Here is a 15,983-nt window from a genome sequence, read left to right on the forward strand (position 1 = left end):
CATATCCCCTGGAATGACAGCTTCAAAAGTATACTCTCTACTGACATCATGTGGAGGTAATGGTCCAGTACTGGCTCACATGGAGCTCCCACACTCTTCCAAAGGTGTATGTCGGTATTTATAAACATGACCTCACAATGATATATAGCAAATGCTGGGGATAAGTACAAACTATTGTATTTTTTTCTCCTCTGTTGGGCCAGCAACCTTAATTCTCAGGTACACGAAGGCCTCCTTGTACTATGGAGCATCAAAAGTGGCCTGGGAAACCCTGTGGAGACATCTTGCCTGCCGAGAAACTGTCAGTGGCAATCTGTCCTAGGAAAACGGAGCCCCTCACTCCTGCACAAATTGAGGACAGGGGTGGGGGTGGTGGGTAGCTAGCTGAGGCACTCTCAGGAAGCAGCTCAGGCAGGACAAGGAAATAACAAAGCAGAGTTAGGACTTAACACTGGAGACTGGAGACTGTGAATCAGAGAGCTGCATCTATGCCCATGCAGCTCAGTTCTCTTAGTCTGTTCCAGAAGAGATTATATGGAGCAAAGCATCATATCCAGAGGGAGATCTAATATGTTCAGTTACACAGTTCTTTGTCTACAAGCTAGTTTCTTGTTCTCTGGGGAAAAAAGCAAAGGCTGTCCTTTACTGTGAATGTATCCACACAGAATCGGGTCCCCCTCGTTTTTCTTCAAAAGCCCCTTCAGCTACACTGTCTCTCCTATATCCATGAAAACAAACACCACAGCCATGTGACTTCCGTCTCCCCTCCACTGCTCAGGTAAAGTGGGGCAAGAGTTTTGATTTCTGCCCAAAAGCAAAGGTCAGTAAGGAGAGCTTGTAAGGCACCAGTGTGTTGTAACTGGCACACGTTGCTCAGGTTCACAGCTTCAAGTTGTGGCACCTCCTATTGGAAATGGATTATATGCTGTCATTCTAACCGATCTAAACTAATTCTAACCAATCCTAGCTTCCATTTCCTTAGAAAGCCTCCACTTGCACCAGCTTGACCTTGCTTAACTTGTGCAGTCAAGAACCCCAGTCAAGGCTACAGGCTGTTTGTAACACAGAGCACATAATTCTCAGGATTCAAGTCCTACTTCAAAGGAGAAAGTCATCTCCAATGGAAATCACACTGAACTCTGACTTTCAGGCTTCACAGCAGTATGCGGAAGATTTTTCATTAAAATATTTAAATGCTGCACTTTAGATTAAAGGTGAAAGTCTGCGGGATGGAAGGGTAAATTACATAACAGTAAATCTACAGACAGTTAAAGGTAATGGATGAGGCCATGATGGCAACAAAGACATAGCTGCAGATCCCCCCAGGACTATATATCTAGATTAAAGACTGGCGTGTTCCTGTAACTGCTGTTCAAATCCACATGCCCCCTCACTGCCATCTCTCTGCGGGGTGTGAGGTTTGTTGGTTTAAGTTCCTTTCCTCCACATGTTTTCTATCAGCTCTGAAATATTCATCCTTTGCACCCTAGCTACTCTGCCCCTTTCTTCCTGTGAAGCAAGCCACAAACTCCATTTCAGCATTCCTCGTCTCAGCACTGCCTCAAAAGGCTCCACCTGTACATTCAGGTTCCCAGTAAAATCTTTAGCTGTGTCTTTCATAATTCTGTTCCCCTGGTCTCACTGAGAGACACTCCAGAGCTTTAGACAAGTGTAACTCAGAAGTTCTGACCTGTTGTCTATGCAATCACATCATCATTAATGAGATCAATTTTATCTGTGGGAGAAATAGCAGTAAACGACTGCTTCATGTTGTTTCCTGAGGCTTCATTCTCCAGATCAGGCAGGAGACTATATACCAAGAATCCTCTTTTCTATCAGAGCTAGCAAGATCACAGAGATAAGTGCACTGTAGAGAATGTCAGACAAAGGGCCATGAGGCAACACATCTTGGCAATAAAGTTCCTTACCTGGAAGAGTGGGACTCCAATGGCATGTTCTGTTGCCCTTCATACTGCTGCACCAGTGCCCGGACACTCCAGTAGGGATTTTCAATCTCCTCATCCATGCTGCTATTTCTGGAGATGATAATCAAAGAATGAGGGAAGCCTCGCCTGATAGAGCAGAAATCCTTGTCTCCAAGAAGGAGGGTAGGAAAGCTAAGGAAAGGAAGAGACAGCTAGAAAACCACCAGTTAAGAAAATTCTCCTATGAGGGAGATCCGTCCCATCCTCTTGGTGTAAGGGAAACACAGGAAAACAGGCCCTCCCCGTTTAAATTCATCTCTAATTCTGTGATTAGAAAACTAAAAGAGCCCTGGGAAGGCAAGGAAAAGAACAGAATTTGCAAATAGCACAAGGACTGGCTTTTCCGAAAAACTCCTGGCCCAAGGTCTTTACAGGAGAAACCTTTAACATTTAATTTTTTTAACAAAATATACCATTTCAACCTCATTTCCAAACTGCTTCATGGATACTCCCTTGAGCCAATATAATATAGGCAAACGACCTTCAGTTGTATAAATTAAACCCTCAATAGATGACCATCTGGCTTGTATTTAAATGTCATTACTAATATTATTATAATCCACATAGCACCTTTTGCAAGTGTTAAATGTGCTTTTCAGAATTATACATTCCTTCTGTACATGGATCATTTTCCTTCATTATCACCAGAACTCCTCCGCTTACATGGTAGGCTGCATCAGCTGATTAACAGCACGCAACATGCTACATCTGCTTATGTAGCAGTAAGCGTAACATTGGGGTGAACAGCAAAGTAGAAGACAGAACGTATAGCCTTGTACAAAAGGCTCAACGCCTCAGTTCTGGAACTGCTCCTAGATCTGTTACCAGTACCTCGAGTACGAAAGACCTTACTTTTTCTTCACTTGAAATGAAGATGTCTCCAAGTAAACAGCATCAAGAAAGGGCACTGTGCTCAGCATGAAATGGGGAAAATGAGGCAACCAAGTTCTCTCTGGCTTAGCCATGAAGAACTGTTCTTTTCCAGTGAGATAAAGATCTCACAGTTGTATTGCTGTTAAACCTGAAAAGAACCTGGAATACCTGCAGTCTTCATCATGAAGCAGCCATGCTTGGTCAGTACTCCCCTGTGGTAGGTCACTATCCACTTCAGTTTCAGTAAGACAGCAGTGGTTTGTCTCTATTTGTTTGCACAATAGGAGAGCTACCTTACACCAGGCGTTGTCAGGATAAAGAGGCATCTATTTTAAAAGAAATTATGTCCATCCGCTAACATGGTCTGACCTCACATAACCAGGGAAAACTCATTACCTCTGTCTGTGCCGGAAAACATCCCGTCCGGATTGCAAGACATCTTGACGAACATCTGCTAGAGCAGCCACTGCCCCTTGGGCCACTGCAGCAGCTGAGCGAGGCCTGTGACAGGCAGACGATGCTGACAAGCTCTTCCCCACCATGCCAGCAGGGCTATGATTCACTGCTCTCCCAGAGCCTGGTTTGAAATGAGCAGCTAAGGCCAGGATCAACCTCATGATAGATTTCAAGTTCCCATCAACAATATCTGCAAAATGCAAATAAAGCCAAGGACGATGCCATTAACATGAAGTCCCACCAGAGCCGTATGTGACCAACAAGCATGAATATAATTAAACCCAGTGGGACCACGCCACAAAACGAGGACTATACAAAAAAAGACTGCACTACAGCACTGATGCTTACCTCTGCTTGCTTTGTACAGAGCAAACTGACTGCCACCTGCAGGTGACAAGTTTAAACGCTTTGAACAGACCAGAGCTTTCCCTCCATGGCTATTTCCAGCTAACAAGCCAGTAGCTTATGTGACAGCACATGACAATTACTGAATGCTCAGTGGAAGAGTACAGCAAATACTGAAGACTGCCACTGTATTAGCAGTCACTTCAATTAGCACATGGAATTTGGATTTTTTTTTTTGAATACTAAATACCAGAGAACAGCAATGCATTTCTTTAGCAATAGTGTCCCGTACCATGACGTTTGTAGCATCTTGCACATACTAACAAGTCAGTTTTAATAGTATCATACTAGACATTTCCCCAGCCTACAAACTTGCTCAAACACATTGATCTCAAATTCACTGCAAAGATTAGCCGTTCTTTCAGACTAGGATTTCTCAAAACAATTTAGTCAACTGAGATACTCAAAGTACATCAAAATAAGAGGAATAGGGTTTCCAAATATCAGAGGCAGCCTACCAAAAAAAAAAAAAAATCTTAAGTGCTGGAAGCATGAATACTGGTTATTACTTGCTTTGGTATCTGAAAAATTAGAAATAACCCAAGTAAGTCAGTAACTGTTACCTCCACATCATTCATGGAGAACACGGAGCCAAAAGTTTGCGTGAACCACTTGAAGTCCTAGGATAAGTCAATGTCAGAACTATAACCAGAGCTCTGGAGCTCGTGTCCCAGAGTCTTGTGCCTGTATCCTATCCTACGACCACATGACATCATTTCACTGCATATCCAAGTTGATACCTTTGCTTATGTAAGACTTATCAATATTACCATTTCTATAGTCATGAGCTCATAACACAACTTGCAACATTACTGAAAGAAACAATACAGCCACCAACCTGCCAGGAGCAGTACTATGGGAACAGTACTCATTACTCTGTATTTAAGTTCTAAGCCTCTCACCAAGGCCTACAAACCAACAGCTTGTACTCTTCTGCTAACAAGGGTCATGCATGCCACAGTCCATCTCAGCATTTTTCACCTCTTTCTAATCTGAAGGGCCACAATCAGAACTGTATACCCTCCCAGTACGGTCAGCAAACAGTAAAGATCAGGGCATGTCCTCTACCCTATAGATCTACACACATCCTCCTCCCCCCCACACATACCAGCCATCCTTGTGATATATGACTAAACCATGCTATAGACACATGATTTTTCATATTGGGTCTCCTCCCTATTTACAGGCCACGTGAAACAGTATCACAGGCTTCCAGTGAACCAGAAATGTTTCTCCTATGTCTCATTTCACAGTAGCAGGTTTCTATGGCCTTTTAGTGAAAGATTCTGAGTTTGTATTCCTCATCACACCATTATTTGATCTTCTGACTGCTCAGTAACAGGAGAAAAGGCACTTTGATTTCTCTACACTCTGCTGCTACCAAAAGCAGTCAAAAACACAGTACCATTCAAACCAAAACCTCTTACTAAACCACAGGAGAAAAAACCAAAACTCTCCCACAAACCAATACATTATCTGTTTGATATGAAACAGAGACAGGCCTTCAACAGATAGAATCATTTGTGGTGACCGCCAGGGGCACGTACCTTTTGCTGATGTCTGATGCATGCGGATCTTTTTTGATGCCACAAACTGTAAGACTTTCTCCACATTTTCCCTCATCTCCTGCTGGCTGGTGGGGTTGAACTGAATGCCATCCAACTTCTCACCAGCTAAGGAGTGAAAAACAGTTTATCAGAGAAGAACTGAACGGCTTGGTGCTGTCACAGGAGTTGCTATAGGGACAGGGCCTGATGTTATCTCTTGTCTGGGTACTGCAAGAGGTATGCGTGGCTTCTTGTCCTGCTTATAAGGTATCCACTACCAGGAATAACTAGGTTGGAGACTGTATTGGGTTTATGTGGCAAGGTTTTGATAGCAGGGGGAGTTTCTGTGAGAAGACATATGATCGTATGTGATATGTATGTGGTCTGGTCAATACACCAGAGGGACAGGATGTCATCCAGAGGGACCTGGACAGGCTGGAGAGGTGGGCTCAAGTAAACCTCATGAGGTTCAACAAGAGCAAGTGCAGAGTTATGCACCTGGGCCGGAACAATCCTCGCTATCAATACAGACTAGGGGATGAGGTATTAGAAAGCAGCCCTGAGGAAAGGGACTTGGGGGTACTGATGGATGAAAAGCTGGACATGAGCAGGCAGTGCGCACTTGCAGCCCAGAAGGCCAATTGCATCCTGGGCTGCATCAAGAGATGTGTTGCCAGCAGATCCAGAGAAGTGATTCTGCCACTTTGCTCTGGTGAGACCTCACCTGCAGTACTGTGTGCAGGTCTGGAGCCCTCAATATAAGAAGGACATGGACCTGATAGAGAGGGTCCAGAGGAGGGCCACAAAAATGATCAGGGGGTCGGAGCACCTCTGCTATGAGGACAGGCTGAGGGAGCTGGGGTTGTTCAGCCTGGAGAAGAGGATGCTCCGAGGAGACCTAATAGCAACCTTCCAGTACCTGAGGGGGGCCTACAGGAAAGCTACAGACAGTCTGTTTACAAAGGCCAGCAATGACAGAACAAGGGGTAATGGCTTTAAACTGGAAAAAAGCAGATTTAGATTAGACATTAGGAATAAGTTCTTTACCATGAGGGTGGTGGAGCGCTGGAATAGGTTGCCAAGGGAGGTGGTTGAGGCCCCTTCCCTGGAGACATTCAAGGTAAGGCTCGATGAGGCCCTGGGCAACCTGGTCTAGTTGGGGGTGTCCCCACTGACTGCGGGGGGGGTCAGACTGGATGACCTTTGAAGGTCCCTTCCGGCCCAGAGGATTCTATGAATCTATCCCTGACAGGTTTTAGCACAGTTTTTTTAACTGTCTGCTAGAACATAAAGACTTTAATAGAATTTTATTTATTATTTGCTTTATGATTCTTTTCTTTTAAAGTCACTCCTTCCCCCCCCACCCCGAGCTCTGATGCTTGTCATTAACATCTGCCAGTATGCCTGACAGATGTCAGAGCCAAGGCCAGCCTCTTCTACACAAGATCTAAAACTGCAAGATGAAAAATAGCGCCATATGGCATTACTGACCTACAATCTCAATGAGCAAAGCAAGAACAACTCCATCCCGGAGATCTCGTCTCAGGTCTTGGACTGGCTTTATTGTTGGCTTCTTCTTCAGCTGGGAATTCACCCAGGCCACATATGCCTGTAGCTGTTGCTGAAAATAGAAAACAAAACGTTTGCACGTTATTGCCATTTCAGGGAGAAGTTGCATAGCTCTCTCACTTTTCTCTTTCATCTTTACAGATCTCATCATCTTTTGCCCTTGAAAACAAACACCAATGGTCTCATCCCAAAGCCTGCTGAGCACTAACTGACATCACCGCACACTGTGGTACGGCTCACTCCACGCCAGAACAGGAAGAGCAAGCAGGCAGCAGGACAGGACTCACGATCTAGGCACAGCTGAGAAGAGAGCTTTACATTACATTTAATCTAGGTTGGTAACAAACCAATGCTGTCATCGCCCCGTTTTTGGTGCCAGAATTGGCTCACTCACCACATTTAGTGTCCCATCCACACTATTTTCTTCCACATATCAAGAAAGTGGAAAACCCACAATACAGAAGCGAGAAACCCTGTGTTATTTCCCATTAAACTATGCCATCTACCGAAAGAAACAACCAGGACAGATTTTGTGGAAGAGACAACAGCCTCCGTCCTTAACACTCCCAGCATGTCTCATTTGTAACAGTTCATGCAATAGCCCCCTTCCTCCATTTCCTTGGAGCTTTATCAGCATTTCTAATGGCCCGATTTCTATTTCTGTACATGTGGAAGCTGACTTGCCACAGCACTTAATGCCTGCAAGACCTGAAAGCAAGGAGCACTGCCTTTCCCACAGGTCATCGTGGATACTGCTCACATAGCCGCACATGTTGCCACAAGGGTAAAACCAAGGAAACAAACTCCAGCTTCTGGTCAGTGTGAGGACCCATCTGGCATAAGTGACTGGAAGGCAAAGAGCAGATTCACATGACTTTTCCCCTTTCATTACCCTCTCAGTAGCACTTCCACAGCTAGTAGGAGCGCTAGTAACACTGAAATCCCTTTGGGCAGGGCTGGTGTGGTACATGGAGGGTAAACAAACTTATCCATTTATGGGATTACCTCCCTTTTCACTAAGCTTCCCATTATTGTGTCAACGCGGCAGGTTTTAAGTCTCCATTCCATATTATCTTAGCAATGACAGAGTTTATGCTTTTACAGCCCATCAAAGTCACAATCTGATCACAGCTTCACTCCTAATTACCCTGACATAGGAAATCCAACTTTAATCACACCATGGTTCGGTCTGCTGGTTCAGAAAGGTGACTGGACCTGTATTCAATCAGTTCCACTCACTCAGCAGAGAGCTGGAGAGCAGAACAGAGGAGATGAGCCTGGGGTACTGCCTGATGGCTTTTGGAAAAAAAAAAAAAAAAAAAAAAAGAAGCAGAAGTGGCAGATCTGATGCATGCTTGCTGGAACAGACTTGGCCTGTCACGTGGATTGGATCTGCATGCTCTTCTTTGGCTCCAACAGCAACGATGCATGTCAGTTTTGCCTGCCCAATTTCAGAGGTCTTTATTTTCTACTTAAAGCAACTGGGCACAGCAGAGAATCAACAAGCCTTGACTTTCTCTCTCTGGCACAAGCTGATGATCCTGTGTTGACTTTTCAACAGCAGCAAAAAGCACCCCCACCTCCTGCAATTTTATTTTAACTGATCATGGGGGTACTGAGGTTCAGTCTCACAACAGTCTAACCGCCAAGCCAGAGAGACCACAAGCCTTCTGTTACACAGATTCAGTAAAGCTTTAATTTATTCAAACAAGTACCAGAGAAAAGAGGTAGGTTTGTTTATAGTAAAGTGGCATCATTACAGAAATATCTAGATTCATAAGTAAAGAAGTACCAATAGGGTTGCAGCATAAAAACTGCATCTGAAGCCTATGTAATTTAGAGAAATAATCTTTTCACAGTTGTTTTTACTAACTTATTGTCATTTTTCAAATTTACAAAGTTCTAAGCTGTTATATTATACTAATTCCATAAGGGCATCTTATTGCACATTTTCTGTAAGCTGGAGAAATTTTTATAGGAGTCTATATGGTTCTTCCATTCAGACACTTCTGTTTTCACTCAGAAAAAAAAAAAAAAAAAAGACCCTTTCACTAAGCAGTTTGCTTTCTATTTCTTTCCACTGAACATTCTTCATGCATTCGTAAGAAAGCATTTTTAGCAAACTTTTAGTCTCTACCTCTTAAAAGCACGAGAAGGTTGGCGTTGTTGCTGTTAGAAAAAAAAAATCCCAGTGCATCTACATTTTAAAAATTATTATTAAAAGGAGGATTTCGAAGCAATAGAATACAGGTGTCCCCATTACAAAGTAATTTCTTATCAGTAGCTGCTGTAATATTGCAGACTTATATTTCATTAGCAGACTTACTTTGTTGTTTGGTTGGTTGGTTTTGCTCCTCCCTCCTCCCCCACTAAAGCATAAGATTTTCCTGCATAAGTTCAGACAGTTGGACTGATCAACATTTCCTGATTTTGTAGCCAAAACCTAAAAGATATAATGACTTTAGCAAGAGACTTGGATTGCTGCAAAGCCAAGATCCCAGGGAGTAAGCTGTCACTTCTGGCAACCAAGGTGAGTGGTGACTGAACTTACTAAGAAAATAACAGATATAAAAGTTTAGTGACCTAAAAATGGCAAACTGATGTTAAATGCATGAAGGGACAAAACCCCCAAGCAGTTCAGTAGAAATCCCAATAGTAATTTTTAAGCTAGTGAGTCAAAAATGCTTTGCTTCACCAATCTCTGTGGCTGGCTTCATCACCAGCTGGCACGGACCAGGCAGTAACAAGGACATTGTGGGCCATACCTTAAAACCCAACACCTCCAACACAAGCACAAGGCCTTGATCCACAGCCACAGATTCAGCTTAATGAATGAGACCCATTAAAAGAGTAAAACACTTCTTATACTCCCTTGGAATTCCATTTGTTTCAAAACCCAAGACAGCTATCTCAATTCACAACAGAACAGCCCTGAGTACTACCACAGCAATATAATCTGCTACTTGGATGGACATCATTCATGGCATCTGTTCTGGAAAGTACTGCAGGTATCATCTTCCAGCACAGAGAAAACAAAGATTTTCTAGAATGTATTTTGCCATGAGAATAGCAGCTGTACACAGCCTACTCCACTCCACAAAAATACTCCCTAGCCTATGTTTGTCATTTGTCCACAGAAACACTCACATCAAAAACAGATACTCCATCACCATTTATGGCTACAGGCTCAAATGATATATATGCCCCATCCAGTATCATATAGTTCTCAGCTCTCTTAGTCAACAAGACTCCAAGAAGGAAAAAAAAGAGGCTGGGAACAAACAAGGAGGTGGTTGACATCTCAAAAGTACTCTTCCTTTCCTTTTCCAAGGCCATCCCCCCTGTGCTTTCACACTGCTTCCTAACAACAGAGTAGGACATTACATTTTGTGCCTTCTAAATAATTAGCAAAAGGAGGTACTAATCCCAGAGGCAGAGCAAACAGAACATAACCCAGACTGAGTTAAGGATGAAGAGTGAGCCTTTGTGTCTAGGAGGCTGGACCCAGTAGTCCTCCAGACCTGCTCAGCTTCCCTGCTCTGACAGTTGCTCAAATTCTTACACTCATCTTGTTTAGCTTTTGTCTTTCTAGTTGAAGGCAAAGATCCTGTGGAGCCTATTACACCAATTCCTGTGATGCTGTAACTATGCTACTACAGCTTCCTACAGAACCTCCAAACTTCACAAGATCAAACATATCCCTAGAGATTCCCCTTGTTGGTTTATAACCTGGTATAGCTGACAGCTATATCCAAGAGCAATCAGAGAGGGAACAGCTATTGTTCTATCCAGCTCATCCTCTTCCTTCATAATAACCGAATAATTAGCAGAATAATTCTTCCTTCCATCACTGACCACTCAGGAGTTTTCGGTTTGAACTTCTGTTCAGCCAAATCTTAGACTTGATGTGGCTCACACTGTTCTACTCCCACATCAATATTTCTTTCGAAACCCGGATTTTCGGAAGAGAAACGTATCAGCCTAGGCTAAGATTTACTGTGCAGAGCACATGTTATTAGGATTATGGTGGAGTTAAGCTTAATCCTATTTATGTTAACACAGCTTTGTGTTCCAAAAAAAGGCCAGGTTTACCTGGACCTTGCAATGGGAAGAATAGCTCCCTTACCTGAAGGAAGTTGGAGCCAGATTGCTTCAGGTCCTAGGCAGATCATTGTAGGATGTTTATATCCAAGTCACTCTGGAAGCCCTAAAAGCCTTTGCAGGGCAGAAGATTTGTGAAGCAAGGTACTAGGGGCCACCTGCAGTTGTAAGGAATTTCCCAACTTGCAGGCACTTCTGCTGGCAAATTACAGGTTAGCACTTCAGTAAGCACAACACGTCTCAGAGCATGATTTTACTTTAGATAACATATTCAGCCCATACCCTGAAGAAGTGCCTCAGACCTACTGGGTATAGGAAAACAGCAGTGGAGGTCAGAAGCATGTATCTTTGTGCTTTCAATTGACAGCTAATGATATGCAGGAGGAAAACGCCCTTCCAGGGTCAGCACTTTTTTTTTTTCACAGCAGCTGTAATCCCTTACTGATAATTACAATTAAGTGTCATTATCCAGTATTTTCCACAGGTGGAAGAAAAGCAGCAGCTCTGTTGCAAATCTCCTGCCAGTTGTAGGTGGCCTTGCTATTCTCATTTAACCAGTGCAATTCACCACCTGCTGCCTAGGGCTCATGTTTCCCCCCTCTCAACCATCAATCAGTCCAGTTTGCCTGACAATAAATACAGGTAGATCACAATGCCTTGATGTGCTACTGTCTTTTATTATTATCAGTGCCATCTAAATGACACCTTTGAAGGTAATTTTCACCTCCTCTGAGATGAGGGTATTGCACATTTTGAAGTTGGCCAAATCTTCATTCTTGGGCAAAATCATTCTTTAGCAGGCAGATGCCTTCAGAGAGCCTGACCTCCTTGCTATTGTGTTACTCTAGACTCCCATGACACTCTCTGCTTCTAGGAAGAGACTACTTTTCTGCGCTCATTTGATGAATTTGAATCTACCCTTATTGTTGGATTTTGGGAATCAGCCTGGAAGAATAATGTTTCTCATAATCTTCACTCTGTTCTCCCTTTATACCCTATGGACATTGCTCAAGCACCAGGTCTAACAAGGTCAACAATAATAGCCCTCATGCTATGAGGTTGGTGCCAGGATGAAAGCCATTGAGTGTCCTGTCTGCTCAGGGCACTGAACCAAATATCTGCAACAGCAAAGCTCAAAGGCTAGCCTAATTGCATCAGGACGTAATGTTTAAGGCCTTGTATAATTTCTAAGCTTTCTGATATTACCTTAATTAGACAGGAACTGTAATTTTCCATCCAGTGTTCCTCCAGTTTGATTTTTTTTTTTTGTTTGAGAAAGAAAAAAACAGAAAATAAAAACTCACAAGCAAAGAAAATGTTTCTCTGCTCTCACAGCCAGCAGAAGATTTTTTTTTTCCTCAGAATTGCTCCTTAAATGTGATTCAGAGGCAGAAGAGCAGCAGGTTTTGCTCAAATCCTGGCCATACTGCTGGGTTGAAATGTCAACTGCCTGTGGCGTCCTGGCTAAACTACCACTTGTTACTGGGAGGGGAACAAGTGTGTGGTCTACTAAGAAAGCAGCTTACGGGCAGACTTTCCGACTCAAGTGGTGGAAGGTCTGTGAAGAATGACGTTTAGAGCTGAAGGTGTATTTCGTATGTTGCCTGAAAGCAAACAATAGCAAAAATTTCCAGAGTGCCCAGCTATCCAGCAGGACACGTAATTTTTGACTGCAGTTTTCTACATCTTTCACAGTCCTTTACCCATTAACAGGAGGAGCTTAAGTGTTAAACAGCAAGGCCCAATTCCATTCAAACACCCTAAATTCTTTCTGCCATTTTGATTTTTACTTCTTTCTGCATAGCCAATAGCTGTCATACTCCATTCCAGAGACATACAACTTTCCCTACAGGATGAATAATTCTTACCTGTGCCTATATGTACTGGTATTTTATTCAATTAGTGTTGCATTTTAGAATCCTTTTGGAAGAGCTTAGTAGATGCAAATGTAAGATCTCTTTAAACAGCTTGTGAAGCCAGCAGCACCACTCGCATCTGAAAGACAGTTATGCTCTGTATTTTGTTGCAACCTAGCAATAACTAACCTTGAGTCTCCTCCCAGAAAACTGGGCCTAGGTGGGCAAATGGCAAGAAATGTGCATTTGACAGCTTTTTATCTCTGTAGAACCAAGGAGTTATCTAATTTGTGCAGAACAAAAGCCTGATGATTTCATTTTTCCTTTTAATATAAGAAACATTTTCGTTCTATTGATCTTTTGCAAAGACATATCATTGCAGTCAGACAGGATCTCACTTGGGCTGCCCATCTGCCAGATAGGGGTATTTTTGTGAGTGGCATCTAAGTGTGCTTTCTTCAAACAGTAATTTTGCCTGTCACTTTCATAACACCACATGCAAACATTCTCCCTGCAATTCATCTGCTTTCTACCTATATGTCCTTTAACTCCAGTCTCATGTTTGTAAAAATCCTGGGATTGCTCACTATACCTTCCACACCCACAGTGGCAGTTCCGTGGACCCTTTTTATGTTCAGAAATCTGAAGATGGTATCTATTCCTTAAACAAATTCACTATCATTGCAGTCAGCAACTACTCTAGAAGTCTACATAGAAAGTCATGTAAAATGAATCTTGCTAGGATGTAGCCCTTTGAATCAACAGTCAGACATCCACACCCCAAATGGCTACTGCCATTCGAAGCCAGGTTGCTTCTTTAGGGATAATTTCTGGCACTTTCAGAAGATGTTTTAGTGCCTCTGCATTTTTCCCAATCTGGTATTTGGAGGCCCTTTTCTCACACAGGCAGTGTTTCTATACAAGCATATAAGCAAAAAGCTGAGCCACAAGAGATCTTTTACTGTAAACTGCCAGTACTTCGGAGCGCATGATTCACCCTGAATTATCAAATGGTTCCACTACACCCAAACAAAGTCTAAGGTCTGTCAAAACAAGTTGCACTGAGACATTCCCTGATGCTTCAGGGAAGAAAAGGAGCATTGTTCCTTATTTAGCAGAATGCAGTCACTAGCCCTGTACAGACAGGGAAAAGCAGCTTTGTGAAGAGACTGAGCACACAGTATGACTGAACAGTGCTTTTTGCCGGCAAGAACCTTGCGAATGAAGAAAAGGGGAAGGGACGCCCAGTGTGGTTGCTTGGTCCAGGACGAAGGGACCTAAAGGCACGTTTAGGACTCAGATTCTGTTCCTCAGTCTGCCAATGACTTGCTGTGAATTTGGCAGCCCACTTTACCTCTGTGTGCCTCAGTTTCTAGCTATAAAGCAGCTGTACTAATTTTTATGTTCCTTGTAAAATGCTTTGATAACAATGACTGTTACCGTGCAAATACACTGTAATACACCCTGCCAAAGGACAGCCACTGCTATGCAATCAAGTAATAGCCTGGCTTAGACATACAGTGAACCTCAGGCAGGGATTGAATCCTAACTGCTCAACCCGTAATCCTATATAACAGCAAATACATCCTTCCCTTGCTGTCCAGGCAGGAGGGCTTTGGGAAAAATTCATAAGAATTCCTGCTAGAGGATGCAATTATCTGCTAAACTACATCTTCATGTAAATCCAGGTGTGGGAAGCCCCAGCTGTGTTTTCTGCTGTCTGTACTCAAGGGTTAGCAGAATTACAATAAAGCAGCTGCCTGGTCTCTTGCAGACCTAACAGGCATCGTGGCAAGGTTCAGGAAGTTCTTGAGATCCAAGCCTTTGTCACTCTGGCAAAGCCTTAAACAAGTGTGCCTGACTATCCTGCGGCTTTAACAGTGTAGAGCAGATGTAAAATACTAGAGGATTCATACCAAAACAAAGCTCATGTGAAGTAAGGCTTGGCCCTATATGTAGAAAACAGCAGCATCTCTAAAGAGATGCTTCTTGTATTTAGTGTGACCCAGGCTCTCACGGATTCAGTACTACAGGGAACATTTAGTTATGGGCTGGTTCTAATGGGCTGAACTGGACAAGGGAGACAGGAGCCAAAACAGCTCTCTTCATAGTGAATCCTATTAGCTATAAATAGCACTCATTGCAAGGAGAGGGTGAGTGCAAGTTTGTTCTGCTAAGATCACAGTAGCAGAGACATTTTTATCACAGATCATGCATGTTACACCAAGGGGAAGAGAGCGGATGCCAGAACAAGATAGTAGTAAGTCTATACTGCCAGAAAATTACATCAACCAGAAAAGCAAACCAAAATCAAACCCAGGCCATTTCCCACAGCAAGGATTCAGCTCTCACAGATAGGATGCCATCTAATCACCTCAAGTTTACCAACAGACGGAGCAAACCTTGAAGAGTGAGGGAAAAAGACTGTATGTGTGGGAAATCATGAAATACCTACTGCAGATGCTTTCAGCTAAGAACCCACTACTCGAGGGAAAATACTACATGAAGCACTTGTTGAGGGGGCAGGCAATGAGCAGCTTACTAGGGAGAGAATACAGAACCCTACCTGAACTCCAGCACTTCCTGAGTGCAGACCACTGCGGAGTAGCAGTTCTCACATAGCAAAATGTGTAGGTAGAGTAAATAATAATAATAATAATAATAATAGAGTAATGTAAAATGTGTCTCTCTCCACGTAGCCAGAGCCTTATGTGGTAGCCTTGCTGCTGTTGGGAGCCCCTGATTTGAAAACAACCTCTGCTTGTGCTCCTAAAAATTCACTGCCATTTGACTCTCTGGAGAAGAGCCAATCCCAGGCCTGTTGTTCAATGTAATCTCACAGGGAAAAAATAGCAATTTCAAATGACTCATTGCACACAAACAACTACATAATTAAGATTGCCAGAGGAAATGATCTTCCAACTTGAAAAAGAGAAGGTACGTTATTGCTAAGATACATACACATTAATGTCTTGGAGCTGTCAGGCCCATTTCTGACAGTTCTGTGTGCCCCATCTGTTTAGAAGAACTGACACAAGTGTGAGCACGTATCTCAAATAAACTGCATTTCTTTGTGGAGAGAGAACAAGCTGAGGCCACACGGACAGGGTCACCACAGAGGAGACCCTGCCCTCTATAGTTTCCCTGCATTATAAACTACTGCTTTTAGCAGTCACTCATTCCCATGCCAC

General features: G+C 43.1%; 1 protein-coding gene across 1 annotated transcript in view; it reads right to left on the reverse strand.

Annotated features, from left to right (window-relative positions):
• The window catches only part of DIXDC1 (DIX domain containing 1), a 37,129-nt gene that overhangs the window by 18,326 nt on the left and 2,820 nt on the right, over positions 1–15,983 (reverse strand). Inside the window, exons 2-5 of the mRNA XM_074162393.1 lie at positions 6,758–6,887; positions 5,267–5,392; positions 3,255–3,504; positions 1,929–2,036 (exon numbers count right to left, since the gene is read on the reverse strand). Coding sequence (XP_074018494.1) covers positions 1,929–2,036; positions 3,255–3,504; positions 5,267–5,392; positions 6,758–6,887 — 614 coding nt within the window. The remainder of the gene's footprint in view (positions 1–1,928; positions 2,037–3,254; positions 3,505–5,266; positions 5,393–6,757; positions 6,888–15,983) is intronic.

This window comes from Numenius arquata, chromosome 22 (genome assembly GCF_964106895.1).
Source record: "Numenius arquata chromosome 22, bNumArq3.hap1.1, whole genome shotgun sequence".
NCBI classification, from domain to species: domain Eukaryota; kingdom Metazoa; phylum Chordata; class Aves; order Charadriiformes; family Scolopacidae; genus Numenius; species Numenius arquata.